General features: G+C 44.2%; 1 protein-coding gene and 1 pseudogene across 1 annotated transcript; one reads left to right on the top strand and one right to left on the bottom strand.

The window, feature by feature from the left end:
* Window positions 1-283: 283 nt before the first annotated feature.
* LOC146577991 (uncharacterized) lies at window positions 284-6,711 on the top strand (annotated as a pseudogene).
* Window positions 385-20,190, bottom strand: LOC146577992 (uncharacterized). Its single transcript, XM_085256390.1, has 8 exons — window positions 19,811-20,190; window positions 19,618-19,718; window positions 14,381-14,513; window positions 10,467-10,630; window positions 10,150-10,323; window positions 8,883-9,648; window positions 7,694-8,771; window positions 385-2,411 (listed from the first exon to the last, which is right to left on the bottom strand). The coding sequence occupies exons 7-8, from the start codon at window positions 8,767-8,769 to the stop codon at window positions 1,178-1,180; spliced, it is 2,310 nt and encodes a 769-aa protein (XP_085112516.1). The 5' UTR covers window positions 8,770-8,771; window positions 8,883-9,648; window positions 10,150-10,323; window positions 10,467-10,630; window positions 14,381-14,513; window positions 19,618-19,718; window positions 19,811-20,190; the 3' UTR covers window positions 385-1,177.
* Between the last annotated feature and the right edge of the window lie 1,533 nt (window positions 20,191-21,723).

Raw genomic sequence — 21,723 nt, forward strand, 5'->3', positions numbered from 1 at the left:
GGTCCATCTCTAATAATTACATGTGAGGATATGCTGCTGTTGTCATGATGAGTGTTACTGTATTATAATGTATAATGTATTATAATACTAATGTTTTAATGATGAATAAATAAATATAAATAGATGATTATACTGTTGTTACAGTGGAACTGTATCACTAATTACAGGAATGTAAAGAGCATTTTAGGGGCTTGCTTCCTCCAGAAGACACAGGTTCTTCCTGACAACTGAATGAAATCTCAGCTGTGATGGAGCTTTGTGTGTGTTTGCTGAGTGTGTGTGAGAGCTGCTGCTCGCAATAAGCTGAAAGTGTTTGAGGAACAAAGAGAAACAAAGAAAATCAGCTGATGATCCAGTAAAGACTCTCTGAGCAAAGTGACTGAATGAAGCAGATTTTATTGAGGATTGACAGAAAAGTGCATCGAGCAGGAGACGATTCATGTGGAAGACCCGAATACAGAGAATCTGAACAGATCAAGTCCAACATGAAAGGATCCAAATGTTTCCACTCGGCCTGAGCCATCACAAATATCCAGCATGAACACATGAAAAATCCGAGGCATCGTGTCAATGACATCCTCTGCACTCACTGAAAGACAACAACATGTTGGACTGTGTCTGGATCGTGTCAGTGACACGTTACTGTCCCACAACCAGTTTACTGAGTCAGCATGAGAGGAGCAGCAGGATAAAGCTCACACTGACAACAGTAGAACAACGTGACAGAAACACATGTATTTGTGGAGAACACAGAGTTTAGTTTGTGACGTCAGAGGAGCAGGGAGCTGTTCTCACACACTGTTGTACTGATCGTTAAACAGCAGGGGGCGCCCTCACTGCATTTACAGCACAGCTGGCAGCTCTGCTCTGCATAATAACTGACTGTGGAGTTTATGTAGTAATATTTGTCATGTGCATAAGTACAAATATCTGTGTGAAATACATGTATATTAATAATAAGTATTTTTTAACATGAGAATTGATATTTTTAACTGGATAAAATATGAAAGCATACATGATGTTCCCGTCTTAGAAGGAGGCCCTCATGTCCACATCAACAATCAACATCTGTGTACATCTGAACATGGAGCAGTATCAGTACCATCTGCCTGATGCTTCTTTACATGTTTCACGTATGCCAGAGGAAGAGTCTCCCAATGTTGGTGATGGTGTTCGTTTAAGCTTGCACTGCTTCTTCGGTTCCTCCATCCTCTCTCCTCATCTCCTCCAGTTTCTGGACCTTCTCCGTGTCTCCTTCCTCCTTCATCTTCTCAATCAGGAAGTCCAAGTGGGCAACAGTGGATGCTGAATCAGCTTTCAGAGCGATTTCCTCCAGTCTGACAGCATGCTGGTAGGAGTCACTTAGCCACTTTTGCTTTTCTGCTGTCAACACTTTCATTTCCTTTTCAAGATTTTCCAAAAGACTCAATATTTTCTCAATTTCCATTTTATTTCTGTGACTCGTCTGCTTCAGAGCTTCTCGGATCTGTCTGATTTCTGTCTGTTTCAGTTCAGCCAGCTCGAATCTGTCTTCCAGGTTTTGGATGCAGGCTTTCAGTCTTATTCGTTCCTTTAACACGTCGGCTGTTTTCACCAGTTTTTGAGGATTAGATTTTCCCAACAAGTTTGTCAAATGATCCATGTTTGTCTGTGTAAGTTCCCATGAATTTCTAAAAATTGTGTTTTCCTCCATTCGCTCTTCAAGCTGGCAGTTATTAAACAGGAAGTGAACAGGCTGACTTTCCTCATTTTTGGCACATTTAATGTTTGCAGCTTCAAGAACTTGAAGAGGGTTTTTAGGTCTGCTTCCATCTGAGTGTGTGATCAGAGCTATGATGTTTTTCTCCAAGTTCTTTCCAAACAGAGACATCACTGAATCAAAGACGTACCTCAATGGCTCACTCAGTCGATTCACACTCGCCTTCATCACCAGACCCACTGCATGAACTTCATGGACTCCATCGTCTGATTGAAACAGGTCCAATAATCTGTGACTGATGATGTCATCATGTTCGATCCCTCTGGTGTCTCCATATCCAGGAGTATTGATGATGGTCAGAGAGTAGGGAAGAGTTTCATCTTCAAAACCAAAGATCTCGTACACGATCACATCTGATGTCTGACTTCTTCTCTCCTCCTCTGAGATCATAAACCAGACTTCATCCTCCCACTTCACTCCCATGGTGTAGTTGAGCAGAGCATTGATCAGAGTAGATTTTCCTGCTCCTGTTTCTCCCACCAGTAAGATGGTTCTGTTCGGCTTGTTTGGACGTTTTTCTCCAACAGTCATTCTTGTCAGAGTTCCAGTCTTCTGTTTCTTCGGTCTCAGCTGGTAGACAGCAGGAGGTCCTGACCTGATGAGAAAACTGTCTGAGATGATGTCTTCATGTGGTGATGAGATCAAACTGATCCTGCACAGAAAAGCATAGAAAGTCTTCAGCAAACATGTAAACATTATGAACAGGTTCCTGTTTAACACTGAAACCTGAGCTGATCCTTTTCTGCTCAGGGTCAAAGGTCACATACAATTAAACCTTTTTGTTTTTTCTTTTTTCCAATTAGATTCTTATTTTTGTCTGTCTGCTCTCCCAAAGCATTAGTGGTCACTCTGATTCATTTTATTAGACTTTTATTTTCTCTCAACCTTTGATTGGATTGGCATGACATCATCTGGGTGAGCCATAGCTGCTGCTACCCTTCTCCCTCCGGTCCGTCGCCTGCTGTGTCATCTATTGTGTCAGTGTCCGTCTCTCAACCCTTATATAGTCCCTGCGATGATGGGTTGGATGATAGGCACAGCTCTGTTTCCGGTGCACGTCTGGCTGACTTGGATGTCTATTTATCACATCTGTCTGATCCTGCCAAATCTGATGTCCGAGAGCTCATTAACAATTACCCAACTCTTTTTGGTGATATCCCCACTCAAACGCACGTGCTAAGTCATGATATTGACGTGGGTGATCACAAGCCAATAAAGCAACATGCCTACAGAGTAAATCCCACTAAGCATGCCATAATGCAGCAAGAAGTCCAGTATCAGCTTGACCATGGTTTTGCCCTTCCCAGTAATAGTTCTTGGAGCTCACCATCATTGCTCGTTCCAAAACCCGCTCAAACCTCCCGTTTCTGTAACGATTACCGAAAGGTAAACGCTGCTACAAAACCAGACTCTTTTCCACTCCCACGCATGAATGACCTGGTCGATCGTGTGGGCTCTGCAAACTTTGTGACCAAACTCGACCTCCTAAAAGGATACTGGCAAGTCCCATTAACCAAACGCGCATCAGAAATCAGTGCCTTTGTTACACCCAACCACTTTTTGCAATACACCGTCATGCCGTTCGGGTTAAGAAATGCTCCCGCCACATTCCAATGACTGATGAACACTGTGTTACCTGGAGTCATAAACTGTGAAGTGTATCTGGATGATATAGTGGCCTATTCATCCACCTGGACTGAACACCTCAAAACTCTCAGTGAAATATTTGACCGTTTGCGTGATGCCTCTCTGACACTGAACGTGGCTAAGTGTGAGTTTGGAAAGGCTGTTGTAACCGACCTAGGGAAACAAGTAGGACAGGGTCAAGTCCTCCCTGTTGCTGTGAAAGTGCAGGCAATATTAAACTTCCCAGCTCCGCAGACGCTTCGGGAGCTGCGGCGTTTTCTAGGCATGGCAAGTTATTATCGTGGGTTCTGCAAAAACTTCTCCGAGGTAGTAGCCCCACTAACCAGTCTTGCCAGTCCAAAATCACCATTTGTGTGGTCAGAGACATGTCAGTTTGCTTTCGAAGCTGCCAAAGCTCTCCTTTGCAGTGCTCCTGTGTTGGCCGCCCCTGATTTCGCACGTCCGTTCAAGCTTGAGGTGGACGCCAGTGCTTTCGGGGCTGGTGCAGGAGGATGGAAATGGCATTGACATTCCAGTCTGTTTCTTTTCCAAAAAATTCCTAAAACACCAATTGCATTAAAGCACGATTGAAAAGGAAGCCTTAGCCTTATTGCTAGCCTTGCAGCACTTTGAAGTGTACCTTGGGTCCAGTCCTGTTCCAACTGTCGGGTTCTCTGACCACAACCCTCTCCAGTTCCTAACTCGGATGCAGAACAGCAACCAGCGCCTTATGCGCTGGTCCCTACTCCTCCAGGACTTCAACATTGAAATCCGGTACAAAAAGGGCTTAGAGAACGTCATGGCTGATGCCCTCTCTAGGTCTTGAATCAAACATTTCATTTGGGGTTAGATATTTGATTTTTGGGTGGGGGGAAGTGTTATGATCTAATGTTTTCAGTGTTTGCTTTATGTGTGAGTCCTCCCACCAGAGGATGGCTGTGGGTCTTTTCCCTTTCTCTCTTAGGAGGTGGACACCTTGGCGTGCCTCCTGAGTAGCTGGGTGGAGTCTCTTCCTGTCCTGGGATTGGATAATTGGCTAATCACCTCCAGTACTTAACTACCGGATGACAGCCACCTGGCCCCCTCTCTCCTAACCGCCACCATCCAACAAAGAACCTGTGTTTTGATTCGTTGCTGTGTAGAGTGTCTTTGCCAAACTGATCTGCAGGTATAACCTCATGTGTGTGTGGCATTAGTACCTCAATTTTGTAAATAGCTGTAAATAGTTTTGTCAAGTAGCAATCGTGTATTTTGTTCACCTTGTATATATCCTTCACTGCAGCAGCCTAGTAGGCGTGAGAAGCCATTTTTGTTGATTAAGTTTTCTCCTGTTTTTCATGTAAAAAGTTAGGTAAGAGAATTGTCTTTTGTTTGGTTTTCATTTGTGTAGGAAAGCATAGGGACCATTAGGGAGTTTTGTTTGTTATTTTTGGCACTGCTCACTGCTGAAGCAAATAAATGGCTGCTTAGCACTTTAAAAGATACGACTGTTTGTGTTCTTGCTTTGGTGGAGCGGGAGTGGGGCCAATTTCTTGTTGCGTTCAATACACGCCTAGACTAAGAACGTAACAATACAGTTTTAATTTCATTTTTATTGTCAGTATTAGAATATTGGGATGATTTAAAAAATTTGGTGTTAAAGTTAGAAAAAAGTGACACTTTATATCTATACTTATTTATTTTGTTTTTATTTATTTATATTTTACATTTGTTTTATTTTTATAGTTGGACTCTATATAAAATGATTTTAAATTTCTTTTCATTAACTAAAATAGTTAACAATAACCTCCAGCTGTAACCCTCTGTCTGTAGTGAAGGGGCTGGCCTCAGACTCAGCACTGCTCAGTCTGAGGCCATGATTTCCAGCTGGAAATGGTTGAAGTGCCCATCACAGTTTGGGGATGAGATGCTGGACTAAATAACTTTGCAGTTATTTATGTGTAAGAAATGTTTGGAATCATGTATGACTTTCGTTCCACTTCTCACGTGTGCACCACTTTGTGTTGGTCTCTCACCTGGAATTCCAATAAAACTGATTCATGTTTGTGGCTGTAATGTGACGAAATGTGGAAAAGTTCAAGGGGGCCGAATACTTTTGCAAGCCACTGTATATCTCGTCAACCAATCAGGCCATTGATCAATGGCCTTTGATCAGTGGTCATGAGAAATGCATATTAATGATCATAAGCTGACCTCCCAGCCCACTGTTCCTCCAGTGGGCTGGTTTCAGTCATTATGCAAATGTACTGTTTATAAGATTGAAGCCTGCAGTCAGCTGAGACTGAAGTCACCTGGATGAATCACGAAACGTTTCTCCCACTGAAAACACTACGTCCAGATGAACAGAATCAAACTTTGGGTAATAAATCCATGTTTGAATATCACTTTATCTTTGAATGTGGAGAAAATGGAGAAAAACATTGTAGCTCTCATCACACACTCAGATGTAAGAAATCCTAAATATGCTCTTCAAGCTCTTGAAGATTCAAAAATTAAATGTGTCAAAAATGAGAAGAATCAGTCTGTTCACTTCCTGTTCAATAACTCTCCAGCTTGAAGACGAGAAAGAAAAATACCTGAAACTAAATTTTGGAAGCTCAGAGAGTTCACAGCCTTCCTGAAGGAAACTACACCTCTAAAGCCAGAGGCAGCATTTAAAGTGTTAAAGGAAAGAATCAGACTGACAGCCTGCATCCAAAACCTGCAAGAAAGAATCAAATTCACTGAAGTGAAACAGAGAGAGATGAAACAGAGTCAGGAAGCTCTGGAGAAACATGACAACATGAAGAATGAAGAGGTCACTCCATTTGTTGCTGAAGTTTTTAAACATAAAGAACCTATCAGAGATGTGTGGGCTGGGTTTGAAAGCAGCTGTCAGCTGTACAGTCTGTGAGGAGAACTGTCACTATCCTGGATGCACGGTGCCCTTAAATCACTGTGAGGTCTTTAGAGATGGTCTCTGCACGTCATGCACCAACAAGTGTACTGCATCAGTGCATGTGAAAGGAAAGTGGAGATATGTGACCAGGATAAGGAGCGGTCAGGAGAACGAACCACCAACAAAAGAGAAGGATGTTCATTTACTTGGAAAGGAAATGAAACTGCTGACAGCAGAGAAGTCCTACCAGCATGTAGTCAGACTGGAGCAGATCGCTCTGAAAGCTGATTCAGCATCCACTATTGTCCACTTGGACTTCCTGATTGGGAAGATGGAGGAGAAAGGAAACACAGAGAAGGTCCAGGAACTGGAGGAGATGAGATGGAGAGAGGATGGAGGAATCAGAGCACCTCTGAGGTATGTCAAACTGACACTCACAGAACAGTGACTGTAAGAGAGAGAGGTTCAAAGGATTGCAGAAGTTCACCCTTGGAAATTTCAGCAGCAGCACCAAGGGCAAACTGTCCTTGTTGCACTTGGATTTGACTCTATTCCTCCTCCTCACCATGATGATTATCATCATTATTATCATCATCATCGTAATTGATGTGTTGGATTATAATTCTGAGAAGTATTTGGACGTCCAAAAGTATCCTCGGGCAAGATGCTGAACCCCAGGTTGCTCTCCGATGTTACAATCAGAGTGAGCACTTAGGTAACAAAAACAACAAAGTGCTTGTATAAATGGGTGAAAGAGGAAAGTTTTTTAAAGCAGCCTAAGCAGAGAAGCCCAGACCTCCCTCTCCTCAGCCACCTCCTCTAGCTTATCAGGGGGAACACCAAGGCGTTTCCAGGCCAGCCGAGAGATATAATCTCTCCAGCGTGTCCTGGGTCTGCCCCGGGGCCTCCTCCCGGTGGGACACCTCACCCAGGAGGCCCCCAGGAGGCATCCTTATCAGATGCCCGAAAAACACAAAAAAAGGCTCCTTTCAGTGTGGAGCAGCAGCGGCTCGACTCTGAGCCCCTCCCAGATAGCTGAACGTCTTGCCCTATCTCTAAGGGAGAGGCCAGCCACCCTTCGGAGGAAGCTCATTTCCGCCGCTTGTATCCTTGATCTCGTTCTTTCAGTCACTACCCACAGCTCGTGGCCATAGGTGAGGGTAGGGACTTAGATCGAACAGTAAATTGAGAGCTTCGCTTTTACGCTCAGCTCCCTCTTCACCACGACGGACTGAAAGCCCTCTGCCACTTGGCTGCACCTAGAAATCCACCTAGACTAAACTATTCTTGATTTTTACTGAACAAACAAAAGTTCATGTACAAAAAGGGGTGTCGACTTGGAGACACTGACTGATTTTGATTGAGTGACCTCACCGTGTTTCAAGGAGAACCCAAATCTGGACCAAGCCATGAAAACATTCAGATCATACCTTTGTTCTTTCCCATCTCTGAAGTTTATATCATAGAGCGTGCTGACTTCTTCTCTGACTGCTGTCTCCAGCTCGGCCAGGGTCTCCTGAATCATAAACTGGTCACTGGTTACAGTCACAGCAGACCAGTCCTGCAGCTGGGGCTTATTGTAGGTAAGAGGGAGGACGTTCTCCTGGAAGCTGAAGGGGTCTCTGATGAGCGAAGCTTCATGAAACTGCAGCTTCTTCTTCTTCATGTGTGTAATCTCTGCCTGCAGCTCATATATAAAGCTTTCTGCCTCCGTCTCATTTATTTCCTGCTTCGTCTCGATCGCCTCAGACAGTCTGGTGAACTCTGTCTTTATGTGCTGCACCAAAGCGGTCATCACCTTCCTGCTGTACGATAACGCCTCCTCAGCTTTACTTCTGCTGGTCTTCACTGACTGTTGAAGCTCCTGGATTTTCTGCTCACGCTCCTGGATCATCTGATCCATGCTGTTATTTTCTAATCTCAGCTGGGATTTCCTCATCTCAGCCTCGTCCTCCAGACTCACTGTTTCATGTGTTTTATGGTCACTGCATTTACAGGACCGACACAGAAACCTTTGATCCAGTCTGCAGATCAGCTCCAAAGGCTCACCGTGATCCCGACATATTCTGCTCTCCAGGTCCTGAACTGGATCGATCAGCTTGTGTTTCTTCAAAGCTGAAATCCTCTGATGAGGCTCCAGATGTGTTTGACAGTAGGACACTAAACACATTAAACAGGACTTCTGGGCGCTGACCTTTGACCCTGCACAGATGCTGCAGAGCACGTCTTCATGTCCTGCTCGTTCAGCTGAACTCAACAACATTTCTTGAAGAGATTTTTTAACCTTTTCTGCCATTTCATCAATGACAGGGTTAACCCGAAGCAACGGCCTGGTGTAAAACGTCTCTTTGCACAGTGGACATTGGAGTACAGACAGGGTGCTCCAGTACTCTGTGATACAGTTCATACAGAAGTTGTGTCCACAGGGAATCGACACAGGTTTAGTGAACACACTCAGACAGACGGGACAAAGAAGACTGTCCTCAGACACCAGAGCCGCAGCCATGACTGCAACATACAAGCAGAGCTAATATTAGCACAGTGTAAAGTTACTATAATCCTCATTTATCATTCAATATACAAAAAAGCAACAGTGATACTGAAAAAATGCAACTGTACCTTCTGTATGAAGTCTTCACCAAGACTGAGCGGTCAGAAACAGGCTCTTCTTCTTTTTAGTTTCTACTGACACACTGACCACATCATCGCCAAGCACTTCCTCGTTTGAGTAGAACGAATGAACTCTTTAGAAAACAGACCATGAAACCCTCACAGGTTAAAAAGGTTCACTGGGAAGCTGATCGGCATGACAACTACAGCTTGAATATTCATGAACATTTAAGAACAAATGCTTAACACGAGCTTGTCTCACATGCTGAAGAGGAAAGTAGAAACTGAAAGCCACAAAATGAAACTACACTGGCAACTCCTGCGTTAGCCTTTAGAGCTGTGTCTGCATTAATTAGTCACATGAAAAATAATTAAGAGAAAAATTAAGACATCAGACTGATGGAAAATCTGAGCAAATAAAAGCATCTGCATCAGAAATCAGAGTCGTGGTGATATTCTAACATGAATCCACACACAGCAGCGATCCACACCGTCCAGGGGCTGTCAGTGAAAATGAACGTCCCTCAGAGTGAAGGACAGTGTCCATGAAATAAAAACCTTGTTTGCTCTTTAGGACAAAAATGCAGACTGAAACGTTCCTAAAGAAGTCTGATGAATAACTGGAGCAAACTGGAGTCCAAATTTGTTTGTCTTAGAAAAGTTCCAGTATATTTGAGTTGAACCTGTCCGGGAGTGTCACATGCAGAGTCCTGACGGAGAAGCAGGGTGTGATGATTTGGGACTGCAGGAGTCTGGGAGATGGAACCATGCATTCCTGCAGAGAACCCAAAAACATGTGACAGGATGAATCTCAGTCTGCAGAGGACTAAGGCTAACTAGACTCTAAATGAGGAAACACTGTAACTGTTCAGTTTACATGACATGTGATTAAGAAGCCCCTTTTGAACGTGGTCGGGTTGCTGAACTGTCAGCGATGGCTGACAGGAGACTTTACTGAACGCAGTGATCACAGGACAAAACAACTTAAAGCTTTTACACAGATCACATCTGACACAAAGTGAGCTGCTACACAAACATGCTAGGTTGGCTACAGGGACAGTTTCTCCTGCAGGCTGGACTCATGTGGACCACACATACCTGGACTTTGGTTCTGTGTGTCTGTAACGTTTGTAAAGACTAATGATGGAGCTGAACTGATAGAAACAGAAAGCCCTGCATTAGTGCGTCTGTGTAAATGCCATTCTCTATATGAGGCTATGAATGAAAATGAAATGGATTCAAGTATAGTGATACATTACACAGAACACTGACATACTGTCACTGACTGCAGGGCCTTAATGCACAGGTTTATTTCCAACGGTAAGGACAACAAGTGCAGATATCCAAACAGCATATGTCATTATAAACAAGCTTCAGCACACTACAGGGACAACATCTTCACACTCAGGTGTTTTCAGTCCCACTGCAACACTGCAGTCATGCAGTCTACCTGTAGAAACATAGCAGAGAGAATGGTCACAAGTCAGGACTGCAACATTTCATTATTCTACCATCCACTGTAAGTGCTGTTATTATTGCCATTTAAGTGGTAGAGCTTAGTAACCACACAAAGTGGCAGAGCACATATATTACCGCGCATAACAGCTGCCAACACTCTGCTGACTCAGTGACTTCAGAGTTTCAAACCTCCTTTGGCATCAACAGATCATTATGCCAGCAGGAGCTTCATGGTTCCCATGGATGAGCAGGTCCTGCAGGTGCACTGATCGCTGGCCCAGCACGCTCGTCTACTCAGCCTGAAAGGTTCCAGAGCAGATCGCCACGTCAGCAACAACACCAGATATGATCATCAAGAAGCTTTACTGATGCAATGCTGACTAAACATGAAAAAGCACAAACAAAGCGACTACAGTGAAGTCAGTGAACACAAGTATAGTGTAATATCTATACTGTCCACTTAGCCAAGAGGCAGACTCAGGATTTCCACCTTAAAGCCCAGGCCTGCACTTTGAACTGCTGGCACACTGAGTCCCACAAACTGAAGTTCATTACTGGTTTCTATGCAGCCATACACAGGTAGATCCCAGAGCCATTATATGCTTCATAAAAGCCTTTTAAAAGTCTGTATATGAGCTGACAGAGAGCCGGCGTATGCACTCAGACTGCACTCAGACTGCACAGCTGGTTCATAACACTGTCGGGTAAGCACACGCTGAACATCACAGTGATAAGTGAACGTTATCCCAGTGCGTCTGTGTGTTTGTGGGTGTGCTGAGCACCAGCTTACAGCCATCTTCAGGCCTGGTGGGTGTGTCACACCTGCCAAGGAGATCCACTTCCACCTGGAGCTGATCAGCCTCGTCGGGGAGCTACTTAACAGTGTGGCTGAGCGCTCCTCGACGCTGGACCGTTCCCATCAGTTTCTCAGCATCTGTTTGAAGTTGGAGGTGCTCACGGCTGCCTTCGTGTGTTTCCAAGGAGGATCTGCAGAAACGAGGTTGTACACAGGGAACAGAGGCACGGAGCACGGGCGCGAGGACATGAAACGGGAGATGGGAGCGCGCAGGGATTTATTGTTTACCTTTTATTTTACTTTACTGTAAATAAAGACACCTTTTCATCGCAAGAGTCCTGCATTGTGGGTCCTGCTTCCCCACATCCCCAGGCCGTGACAGTTTGGGATTATTGTCCTACTGAAAAACAAAGCCAGACTCTTTCCAGCCTGAGCATGGCTTTAAGCAGCACTTATGAGTGAAGCTGGAGAGCTGGTGACACAGTGTGAGTCACTCTGAGGCAGCGTTTCAGTGTCACCTTCTCTGTTCAAACGTGCAGTGAAATCACAGCCTGAATGTAAAAACAAAGAGCTGCCCTCTGCTTCTTCCTCAGCTACAAACACAGAGACAGGAAACGTCCCTCTGCTGAGCTCCTGCTGATCAAACTCCACATGTGTGAGAGTTTTCCAGCATTTCCATCAGCATCACAACTTTACACCATAAAACGCAACAGCAGCTTGTTTGTTGCTCTGAAAATGAAAGCTGTGAATGTGAGCCCACATCCACCCTGAGCATCCACGTTCTCATTTCTGTTAGCTGCCTCAGAACTGGAGCCACTCTGACTCAACGTGTCCTCAGCCACAAACACCAATCCTGTGGTGTTTCATGCCTACTGCAGCTCTCACCCTTCACATGAAGACTTTGGAGATAAAGGGGACGTTCCACTGGAGACTATTATCCTGTTATTGGACAAATGCAAACATGCATGCAAACTGCACAGAGACCAGGTGGTGGATCCAGACTCAGACCTTCTAGTTGTCAACAACTGCAACACTGTGCTGCCCTGTTAACCAGGTCCTGTGGACAAATACCATAAAGTGTATTTGTTAAAAGATGGATGTGGTCGAAAAATGGAAGCCAATGTGGAAGTGCCTTTAACCTGCAATCTTTCTACCGGCCAGCAGGGGGCAGCTCTGAGAGCTGCAATGAGCCTTTCCTGATGAGTCTCACAAAGCCGTACAGTCTTGTCTTACTTTGCTCCTCAGTCACTGAATAACACAGCTCACACAAACACTTCTGTAACTGCTCCTCAGAAACTTTTGTTGTTTCCATGTTATGTTTGATTTCGGGTTCACTTTGGATTCCTTTGTTTTTAAAACCACCACAGTCTGTCTGAGTGTCAGTGCTGACCACGTCAGCCTGGGGTCACTTATGAAGGCAGTGTTGACCTGACTCACATCTTCTCTGTCACAGGAATTATCAGCTGCTCTTTCACTCGTTGCGGTCTTTAAATGAGACTCCTGTCAAAGAGCAGCATAAACACAGGGATAAATCCTGAGCGTGTGATGAGCTGCTGTATGGACTGTACTCACAGTGAGGCTGGAGCCCTGTGAGGTCACTGTGAATGACCGCCCAGAAGCCCAAAGCACTGGGATAACGGGCAAACACAGTGTGACAGTAGCAGCTAAGCTAGGTTAAATAAAAAGAGTCACATGTTGCTTAAATTAAAGCATCAGTTTTTTCTTCCTTCAGCAGCGATGTCCAACTCTTTCAATCTTGGCTCATGTCTCCATGGTTACCATTACAAAACTAACCCAACGGCCAATCAAAACTGATGCCGACTGATGACATCATCTAGTCAGAATAAACAAAGCTCAGTCATCAGCATGTCTCTGCAGTGGTTCCAGTGTCTCCTGTGTGTCTTTGCTTCATGCTTCAGTTCTTCACATTCAGTCAGTTCAAAGTGGTGCAAACGGCAGTAGAGACATGAGAGATGTTGTTGGCAAGAGAAAATCTCCTTCACATCCCAACACGTCCCAAGTGTAACCGAGGCCTGCCGATCCACAAAGACAGCAAACCAAGGTCAGAGCTTACGTCCACCTACCAGCCAGCTTCAGCCTTACTGGGACGAGGCAGACCAGTCGATATTAGCGTTCCCCAGTGTGCATGCATCACATTTATAAAGGCCAATAAATGAAGATTTAAAGTAAAGTGGAGACAGCAGAAAGTCTCAACCATCACATGGGTTTGACACCATGTTTATTCACCAGTGGGCACTTTGCAACTTCCTGTTATCAGCAAGTGTTTGTCACGAAGCCAACGACTCGTGCAGAAATCCACGATTTGTTGGGACGATCAAACAAGTATCAGCAGGGCTCCATCGATCTATCAAATCACTACAGTAACCTGTCAGTTATTTCTGACGGCAGCAGCAAAGCATGCCTGCATGTCTCGCTGCTGCACTGATTAATGGACAGCTCGCCGCTGCTGTCAGCAAGAATATACACAGAGCTCCATCGAGCTGTGGCTCGAGGCCGTCCCCACCACAGGAAGACTGTTTCCAATAAACTGGAGGCATTTAGGTGGAGCATCAGAATCCCGTCAAATCAAAGAGGTGGGACTTGTTCCCAGAGCTGGATGCTGTGTAACCTCCTCACAACACAAGCTGCACAGCAAAGGACACAAAAACCTCCTGTTGACTAAACTAAACCCTCCCAACAGCAAAGACAGCTGCTGTGCATGAACGTGTGCACATTGGTGAAAGCTGCTACAGCGCAGCACTGTCACCACTGCAGGAAAGGTCCTCTCTATTTTCAACAGAACTGCACATCACAGGTAAAGTAATGTGTTCATGGAGACGCCATGTTGGATAGCTCATCTCCAGCCTGTCGAACCATTACTTGAAAACACGGAAAGCCAAATATTCCTGGACATGTTTTTGGAACATGTTACAAGGTGCTGCAGCCGAGTAAATGCAACAAAGACATCTTCAAGACATCTTCAGACATCTTAGCAATTTCCTAATGTTGTAAACCTGCTCAACATTTGGCAATAAAACCCTTTCTGATTCTGATTCTGATTCAACCTCGGACTGAGAGCAGAAATGTGACAGTTTCCAGAAACATCTTCAAACTGGCGTCACAAAGACACGAGTGCACACAGACTGGGATCATCTCCATGTTCGACTCCATGTTAAACCAGCTTCATTGATCCAGACACCACAGCGGCCGTCACGTCCTCCCTGGTCCCACAGGCTGCACACAAGAGGCTCACCTCTGCTACCTGCTGCTCCACTCCCCTCAGGGTTTTGGCCACGCCTCCCATTGGTCAGCAGGTGAAGGTGAAGCCTGGGACATGGAAGCGTTTAGAGCAGAGCTTCATGGGCCTGACAGCGTCCAACAGCAGACTGAGGAGAGAAAGGAGACAGAGTTCTTCTTCTTCTTCACGTTCTTTTGTTTTAAACTCAAAATGAAAGGAGTGAGCACATGTTCTCCCTGAGGAAGATGAGGATCTCCACCCACTCACAGCCCCTCTCCTGACCTCCTCCCAACAAACTGACCATTTGAACTGAACCTTTAACACTTGTTGTCAGTTCTTGTGTCAGTCAGCACATCTCAGCTGTTTCTCCTGTGCTTCTGAATGTCTCCCTGTGATTGGCCGTTCACAGAGACATGTCTGACTACATGAATCAGCTCCACGTGTACGTCTCAGGTCTTTGCTGGATTCGTCTTCCCCTTTCTTAAACTCATGCCTTTCCCGTACTGTTCTGTACAGCAGTGATGAGCACAGTGTGGAGCTTAAAGTGATCGTGGGCAGCTCGAGTGTTGTTATAGAGGGGTCAAACCTGTGGTTGCTTCATCAGTGTGGACATTTAAAGATGGATGCAGACTGCATGGAAGTATGATGTTTGACTGCTTTTCTAAACATCATATGAAGTAAAACATTTACTCACACATGAAACATGAACACTGTGACATCAGCAGCTGCAGCAGTGCATGAATAAACAGACTGCACAACAACTCTCCTCATTCCCAGCTGTGCCTGCTCGAGCCAAATGTCCAGCTCCAAATTCTCCTGACCTCCTGTGGAGTTTGTGTGGATGACCTGGAGCAGGGTCCAGAGTCCAGGTGCAGGAGGCAGTGCTGGGTCAGCCACTGTGACAAAGGGCCCCTCCTCCACTGTGGGAGTCATCCAGGGGCTCCAGGACAGATCCACAGTGGGACCAGGGCTGATGCTGTAGTCACAGCAGGGACCTGCAATCAGCTTATTTCAGGACACGTCACTGCAAACATCTGCTCACCTCCACAGCTGTGTGTTGGGTTGAAATACAACACATGCAAACACATGTATGACTGTGTGACACAGACTGTGCAACAGTAGCAGGTAGTGCACTACATTTCCCTGCAGGCTTTGCATGCACAGAGCAGCAGTGTGTGTGCTGCTGTCCTCAGTGTGTCTAACACCAGCATTTAAATAACTACTAACATTTCTTATCACTTAGAACCAAAGACAGAGCAAGTTCCATCCAACTCTTCCCCTTCCTGCTGTTCATGTAACAGGAGGTGAACACGCTGGGATTAAAGGTTCATCTCATCAGTAACAAAGCAAACATGCCTCTGATGTGAGGTTCTGCTGTTTCCACAGTTACAGCTGGTACCTCAGTGCAGCCCTCACTGCTACAATACAACACCATCACATAGACCAAGCCTATTCAAATGGCGGCCCGCGGGCCAAATGCGGCCCAGAAGCAACCCGCGAGTGGCCCTGCCTGTGGTCCTGGCAGAAACACAGAGAAAACGCAAAAAATTAGTTAATTTAAAAAAAATTAAAAATTCCTACAGCGTAGTGTAGACTGTGAATGCAACACTCCTAGTAGCCTAGCAATATTTAACCCACAATGCACCGTGATGTAAACATATTAAACAATCATCGTAACATATGATGCGACAACAGCATGTCTCTCTCACTCCAAAAGTGCAAAATTGACAATGAAAACTGTCGGTTTAACCCTGCCCGGACTGACAAATACTTATTCATTTTACCGAGTTCAATAATCTTACAACCGGAGTTGTACTACCATGGTGAGGGTCCTGTACAGCCCAAGAGAGAGCTGCAGCTTCCCTTCGTGTTTGCTTCTTGGCGAAGAAGAAAAGGCCTTTCACAGATTCTGAAACAGCGAAATACTGCATGCTGGCCGTGGTGGATGCGGTGAAAAGTAAGTGTGACATCTGCTAAACGTACCCCTGTAGGACAGTTCAAATATTCGTAGAGTTGAAGTTCTGGCGTCAGACGAGTTTGAAATGCTGTTAGATGACCTGAAGAAAACTGATGTAATGTCTATAGCAGGAGATCACAGACAGAACTGATAATGCACAGTTGTGCATATATGTCCGTTTTTTGGATGGGAAATTGCTCGGCTTGCTACCGTTAGAGGGACACACAGCTGGCGAAATGATGTTTGAGAAGATTTCAGCTCTTTTTGAGGAAAATGGTCTGGATATGAAGCGTGTCTGTATACTTGTGACGGATGGGGCTCCATCCATGGCAGGAAAAGCGAGTGGTCAGCGAAATATTTATTTTAATTTGAAAGGGAATTATCAAAATGTTTTTTTGTTAATATTATTGTTTCAAATGTGCAAAAAATAGTTTAGTTATAGCTCCCTGTTTTTTTAATGGACCTCTTGGTGTGCATTTGTGAGAGGTCACCAGATTTACAGGGGAATAGGAATAAAAAAATTACTTGTTTTTCTATACAGTTGTGTGGGTTTGAAATTGATCATGATCTGCTGCTTACTGGCTTCAAATAATATATCTGGCCCAGATAAATTCCTCGGTTTGAAAATCTGGCCCAACTAACTTCGTAGTTGAATAGCCATGACATAGAGTCTCCACTGTGACAGCAGCAAAGACTGTTTGAGGCTAACTGACCGTTACAGTCGGCTGTTACAAAGTAGCAAAGCTCATTCAGTTACTCTGAACGAATAAACAGTTTTTGTAATCTTTGCAAAATCGGTTTTAAACTAAATGTAATGAAAAATAACCTGTTCCGTTTAACTTCTAACACCATTAGACTGTTTTAGCCTGTTGGCTGACTAATATGAAAACAGATGAATGTATGAATGTTATGTTACAGTAACAATGATCTGCAGCAGCCTGTAAAACAGGAGGAGGAGTTACTGGAGGTGTCATCAGGTTGGGCTGAGACGTCTCAAACTTACAGTGCTGTGCTTCGTTATTGATCACAGGGCAGTCCAACCAAAAGGCTTCACATGGCTTTAATACTTTAAATTGTTTTCTATTCTCATCGTCATCACATTTAGTCTGCAAATTCACAATTTGTATTAAATCCTAATCTGACTTTCTGAGCCTCCACAGGTGAGTGGGAGTGTCCTGGGAGCTTCTGAATCACTGGAATCGATCCACATACACTGTGATCACAGCGTGTGGTCAGGTGGGGAAACTCTTATTACACTTAAACTCAGCTGCGTGGTTTAACGTTACAGCTCTCGTCATCTGTCTGACTGTATTCGCTCATCGATCCTCTGTAAACTCCAATGTTTAAGCTTCTCTCAAAAACAAATGAATAAAATCTGACTGCAACACATTTACAGATGTACGACAAATAAGACTGACATTAAACTCAAACAAGAGTCCTTCTGTTTCAGCATCAGCTGGATTCAACACTATTATAATGCATTCATCCATTCACTGTCACAGTTCCTGAAGTGCATCGTGTGCACAAAGCAGACAAAAGATCCTGCAGTGGTTTTAAGGCCAGCACAGGTCAGAGAGTGCAGACTGTTATTAGCATCGCAGCAGATTCAAACATTCGGGGCAGGGGTCACATAAAATAGTCAACATTAGTGCATTCAAGCAGCTCTCCGACCCGCCGCAGAAGGACGAGCACTTCCAAATAGCCTCTCTATTAGAGGTGGGAATCACCATACATCCCACGATACGATATTATCACAATACTTAACGCACGATACGATATTATTGCAATTTTTAAAAATATTTTGCGATATTCAGATTCTGTACATAAAGGTAAACTTTATCAATATTCATTTTCTCTAATATCAAAGTCTCACACTCAGTCTTTCTCTCATTTCAGTTTTATTGTTGACAAACTGAACGGTTTGTATTACAGTCTAGTCCAACTTAACTGAATGCAACCATCTGGTACAATTACAGCTATTCTGAACTATGCAATTTATGAAAACTATGCAGCCCCTTCAGCAACTGAAGAATTTGAAAGTAAATTAAAACAAAATATAATTTTACATTAAATAAAAAAGTTTTAAACGTAATTAAAATAAAACATGTCTTAAATTAAAATAAGTAAACTGTCATGTTTATTGCTGCCAAAAACAGTTAAACACATTTGGACAGTGAAGGAATGTTGCTCAGAAAAAGGATCAACATGCTCTGAAGTCAGAGCACCAAAACCTTTTTGTAACAAAATATCGATTTCTGCTGTCCCTGTATCGATACATTATTAGAAAACAAAATATCACGATACTACACAGTATCGATTTTTTCCCCACCCCTACTCTCTATCCTATGGCTGGGATTTTACCACAGGTACACACAGCTGTGTTAACGGGTGCAGACGAACAATGCAACTGAACTTAATAACAAAGTTCAAATGACACAATTGTTCTTTTCTTAGTGCAACACAGAATGACTGATGTCTTATATTGTTAAGATATCAGGTTGGAAAATGTTGAATCAAAGGTTTAAATGACCTCCAGTCAGACAGTGTTGAAAGTCCCTGAACACAGACCTGAGAGGGTGAAACAGGCAAGGAGAGCTACTGTCTGAGGTCAAAGGTCAGACTGTAAGAGAGTCGTCAGGTTCATATAGCTCCATAACCCAAAGCTGCCCCTCCTCACATGGAGACATGGTGATGTATCTTCATCATCCTCTGTATCCACTGACCCTCTGTGCACAGGTACAAACTTTCAGCCTCTCTGCTACACCTGAGCTCATGTTCTCATTTCTCATTGGTCCGTCCAAACATTAGAAATAACCAGTAAAAACAGTGTTCACTGTTTCTACTCCAACATGTCCTAAACTGGACCTCAGGTCCTGTCAGGCTAGTCCTTACAGCAGTGTGTGACCTTTAACCTTATTCATTCATCATAAATGTCTTTAATGACACCTTTAGTCCTTCACAGCCTCCACACTGAGTGCTGTTGCAGTTATTAAACCCTTCTTTAAGCCTTTTCTACACCATTAAATAAACCCACCATATTATACTGGTCTGTGACGTCACTCAGCAGTGAATCCTTTAAACCTCTGCATCGCTGACTAACAGGACCAGTTTACCGAGAGCGCCCTCTAGTGGCCAAACCTAGCTGTTACACTTGGCAGCGGTCGGCAGCTTTGTGCTCCGTGAAATAACAAAGTGACATTTCCACGACAAACTTTCACAGCAGCCTTGTTCCCTCATCGACCAGCTGCTAACGAAACGTTTGTGACTCACAGTTAAACTTCAACAGTCTTTTTACCTGTTTACTAACCAATCAGCTCCCTGCGCATTCAAACTCCCGCTGCTGCTGCTGCTGTGCGCTTTACGGCACCTGGTTTACGGCACCGTGTCGTTCTGTACCTTTCAAAGTAAAAGCATCAGGTCGGTCCAAGCTGCAGCAGAATAATAACCACTTATGAACCAATTTACCAAAAATGAATGATGTCATTTACAACACTGAGTTTGGACTTGAATGGTGTTTTCAGTGTTTTTGCCTCCAGTTGAAGAGTAACGCTGTCAATGATGGCAGAAAGGCACGAAAGCAGAGAGGAAACAAACTCAGCACAGACCAGGCTCAGGGAGGGGCGGGGCCATCTGCTGTGGACGAGAGACAGGTTAATAACAGATATGATTCAATGCAGAGAGGGTTTTTTTGTTTGTTTGTTTGTTTGTTTGTTTGTTTGTTTGTTTGTTTGTTTTTTATGCAGGGAGGTCTAGTGAGTAGGGTTGCCAACTCCCTGAAAAATAAATAAGGGACACCTCGTGGCCAGGGCCGGGCAACCCAGTTGTCTTCACCCTTCCCAGTGTGGTAGCTCTTTTTTTTGTGTGTGAAATTATTCTTTAACCATTTGACTTGAATTTGATTTAAGCAGATGCATATTCTTTGTGATATGAACACATGTGAAACAAATGATCATTTAGCCATTTATTTTTAGCTCAAAATGACAACATTAACACAGTAAAACAGGTCTCTTTCTTAAACAGAAGCCTGTCATGCTTAACTTTTGAGAATATAAGTAAATCTTTCTTTAAAAGAACTCTGTCCTGCTTAACTTAAAATTATATAAATTAATAGAAAACAATAGAACAAAATCATTCTTCTAACAGTGCACATTTAGTGCATTTAGTACAATTGGCTTCAGCTGAGGTATTATTTCAGCTTTTCTAAAGCTAATCAGCTGCTCCTGTTTGTAAACCCGCTTGTTGCCATGGTTACGCATCATAACTCATCATCATTCATCTATGTATTACTTTTATGTATTAGTGATCTATTTGTTGTAATCATCTATCCTTGCAGTTGTTTATTACACAAAATAAATTATATTATCACACTTCTGGCCACATAGCGCTGATATTCACTGCACATGCCCATATTAACCTTAACCAGAGGGTTTAAAAACAACAAACCAGTGTTTACATACCATATCTGCTTCTGCCGTGGCCTGGTGGACAAATTGGTTAAGGGTTCCCCGAGCTGTCACGCCCCTCATGTTCTTCATGTGCCACCACTAGAAGCATGCCTATGGAAAAAGTGCGCCGGCACACAGTGCAGTGCGCTTTATAGGTGTTATCGTGCACTTTTCCAGCCAGGTGTTTTTCCCATTCCTCCCTGTACTTTTGCAGCCTTTTTTTCTTTCTCTGAGGGGAACAAACATTGCTGCTCTAATGCTGGGCTCACACTGTGCGGTTTTTGGCCCATTTTGAGACTATTTTTGAGTCGTGCGACCGATTTGGTGATCGGCCCGATTTTGGCCTTCATCGTGCATCGTGTAGTATACATGGGGTAACGAGAAGCGATTAACACCTCGAGCAGCTCCCGATCATCAATCGCTCGTGAGGGTGTCACCACAGGCGCTCACACTGCTCGCGCGCAAACACGTAAACGTCGGTGAAAAAGACGGAGCAGCACGGCTGTGCAGCGTGTGATCTGGACACAAGCGATGGAGGCACAACTTGTAGAACTTTGGAAAGCTCATCCGAGCCTTTTCGATGTGGCATCACAAAATTATCACGACCACAGCAACCGTGAACATAGTTGGATTTACACTGCTGCTCAATCACAGCTGATCATGTTTTTCATTAGCAATTTAGCAAAGTTGATGGTGGTGGTGTGTCTGTGTGAGTGAAAGACAGAGAGAGCGAGCGACAGATTTTCTGTTATAACCTTCATGTTATGTTGGCACAGTGTGAGCACTCAGGTCGCATCAGAGCATCGGGCGGTATAGTGTGAGACCTGCATCGTGACCTACCAACTTCTAACCCCTGCGAGTCAATCGTACAGTTTGAGCAGGAGCTGAATAACGTGACTGAAAAAATCGCACAGTGTCTGCCCAGCTTTAGGTGTACTGTCGTCCGAGACTTGCAC

Source organism: Mchenga conophoros, linkage group LG3, assembly GCF_057382185.1.
Source record: "Mchenga conophoros isolate Kocher_MC1m ecotype Shallow Benthic linkage group LG3, M_conophoros_male_GT1.1, whole genome shotgun sequence".
Lineage (NCBI taxonomy): Eukaryota > Metazoa > Chordata > Actinopteri > Cichliformes > Cichlidae > Mchenga > Mchenga conophoros.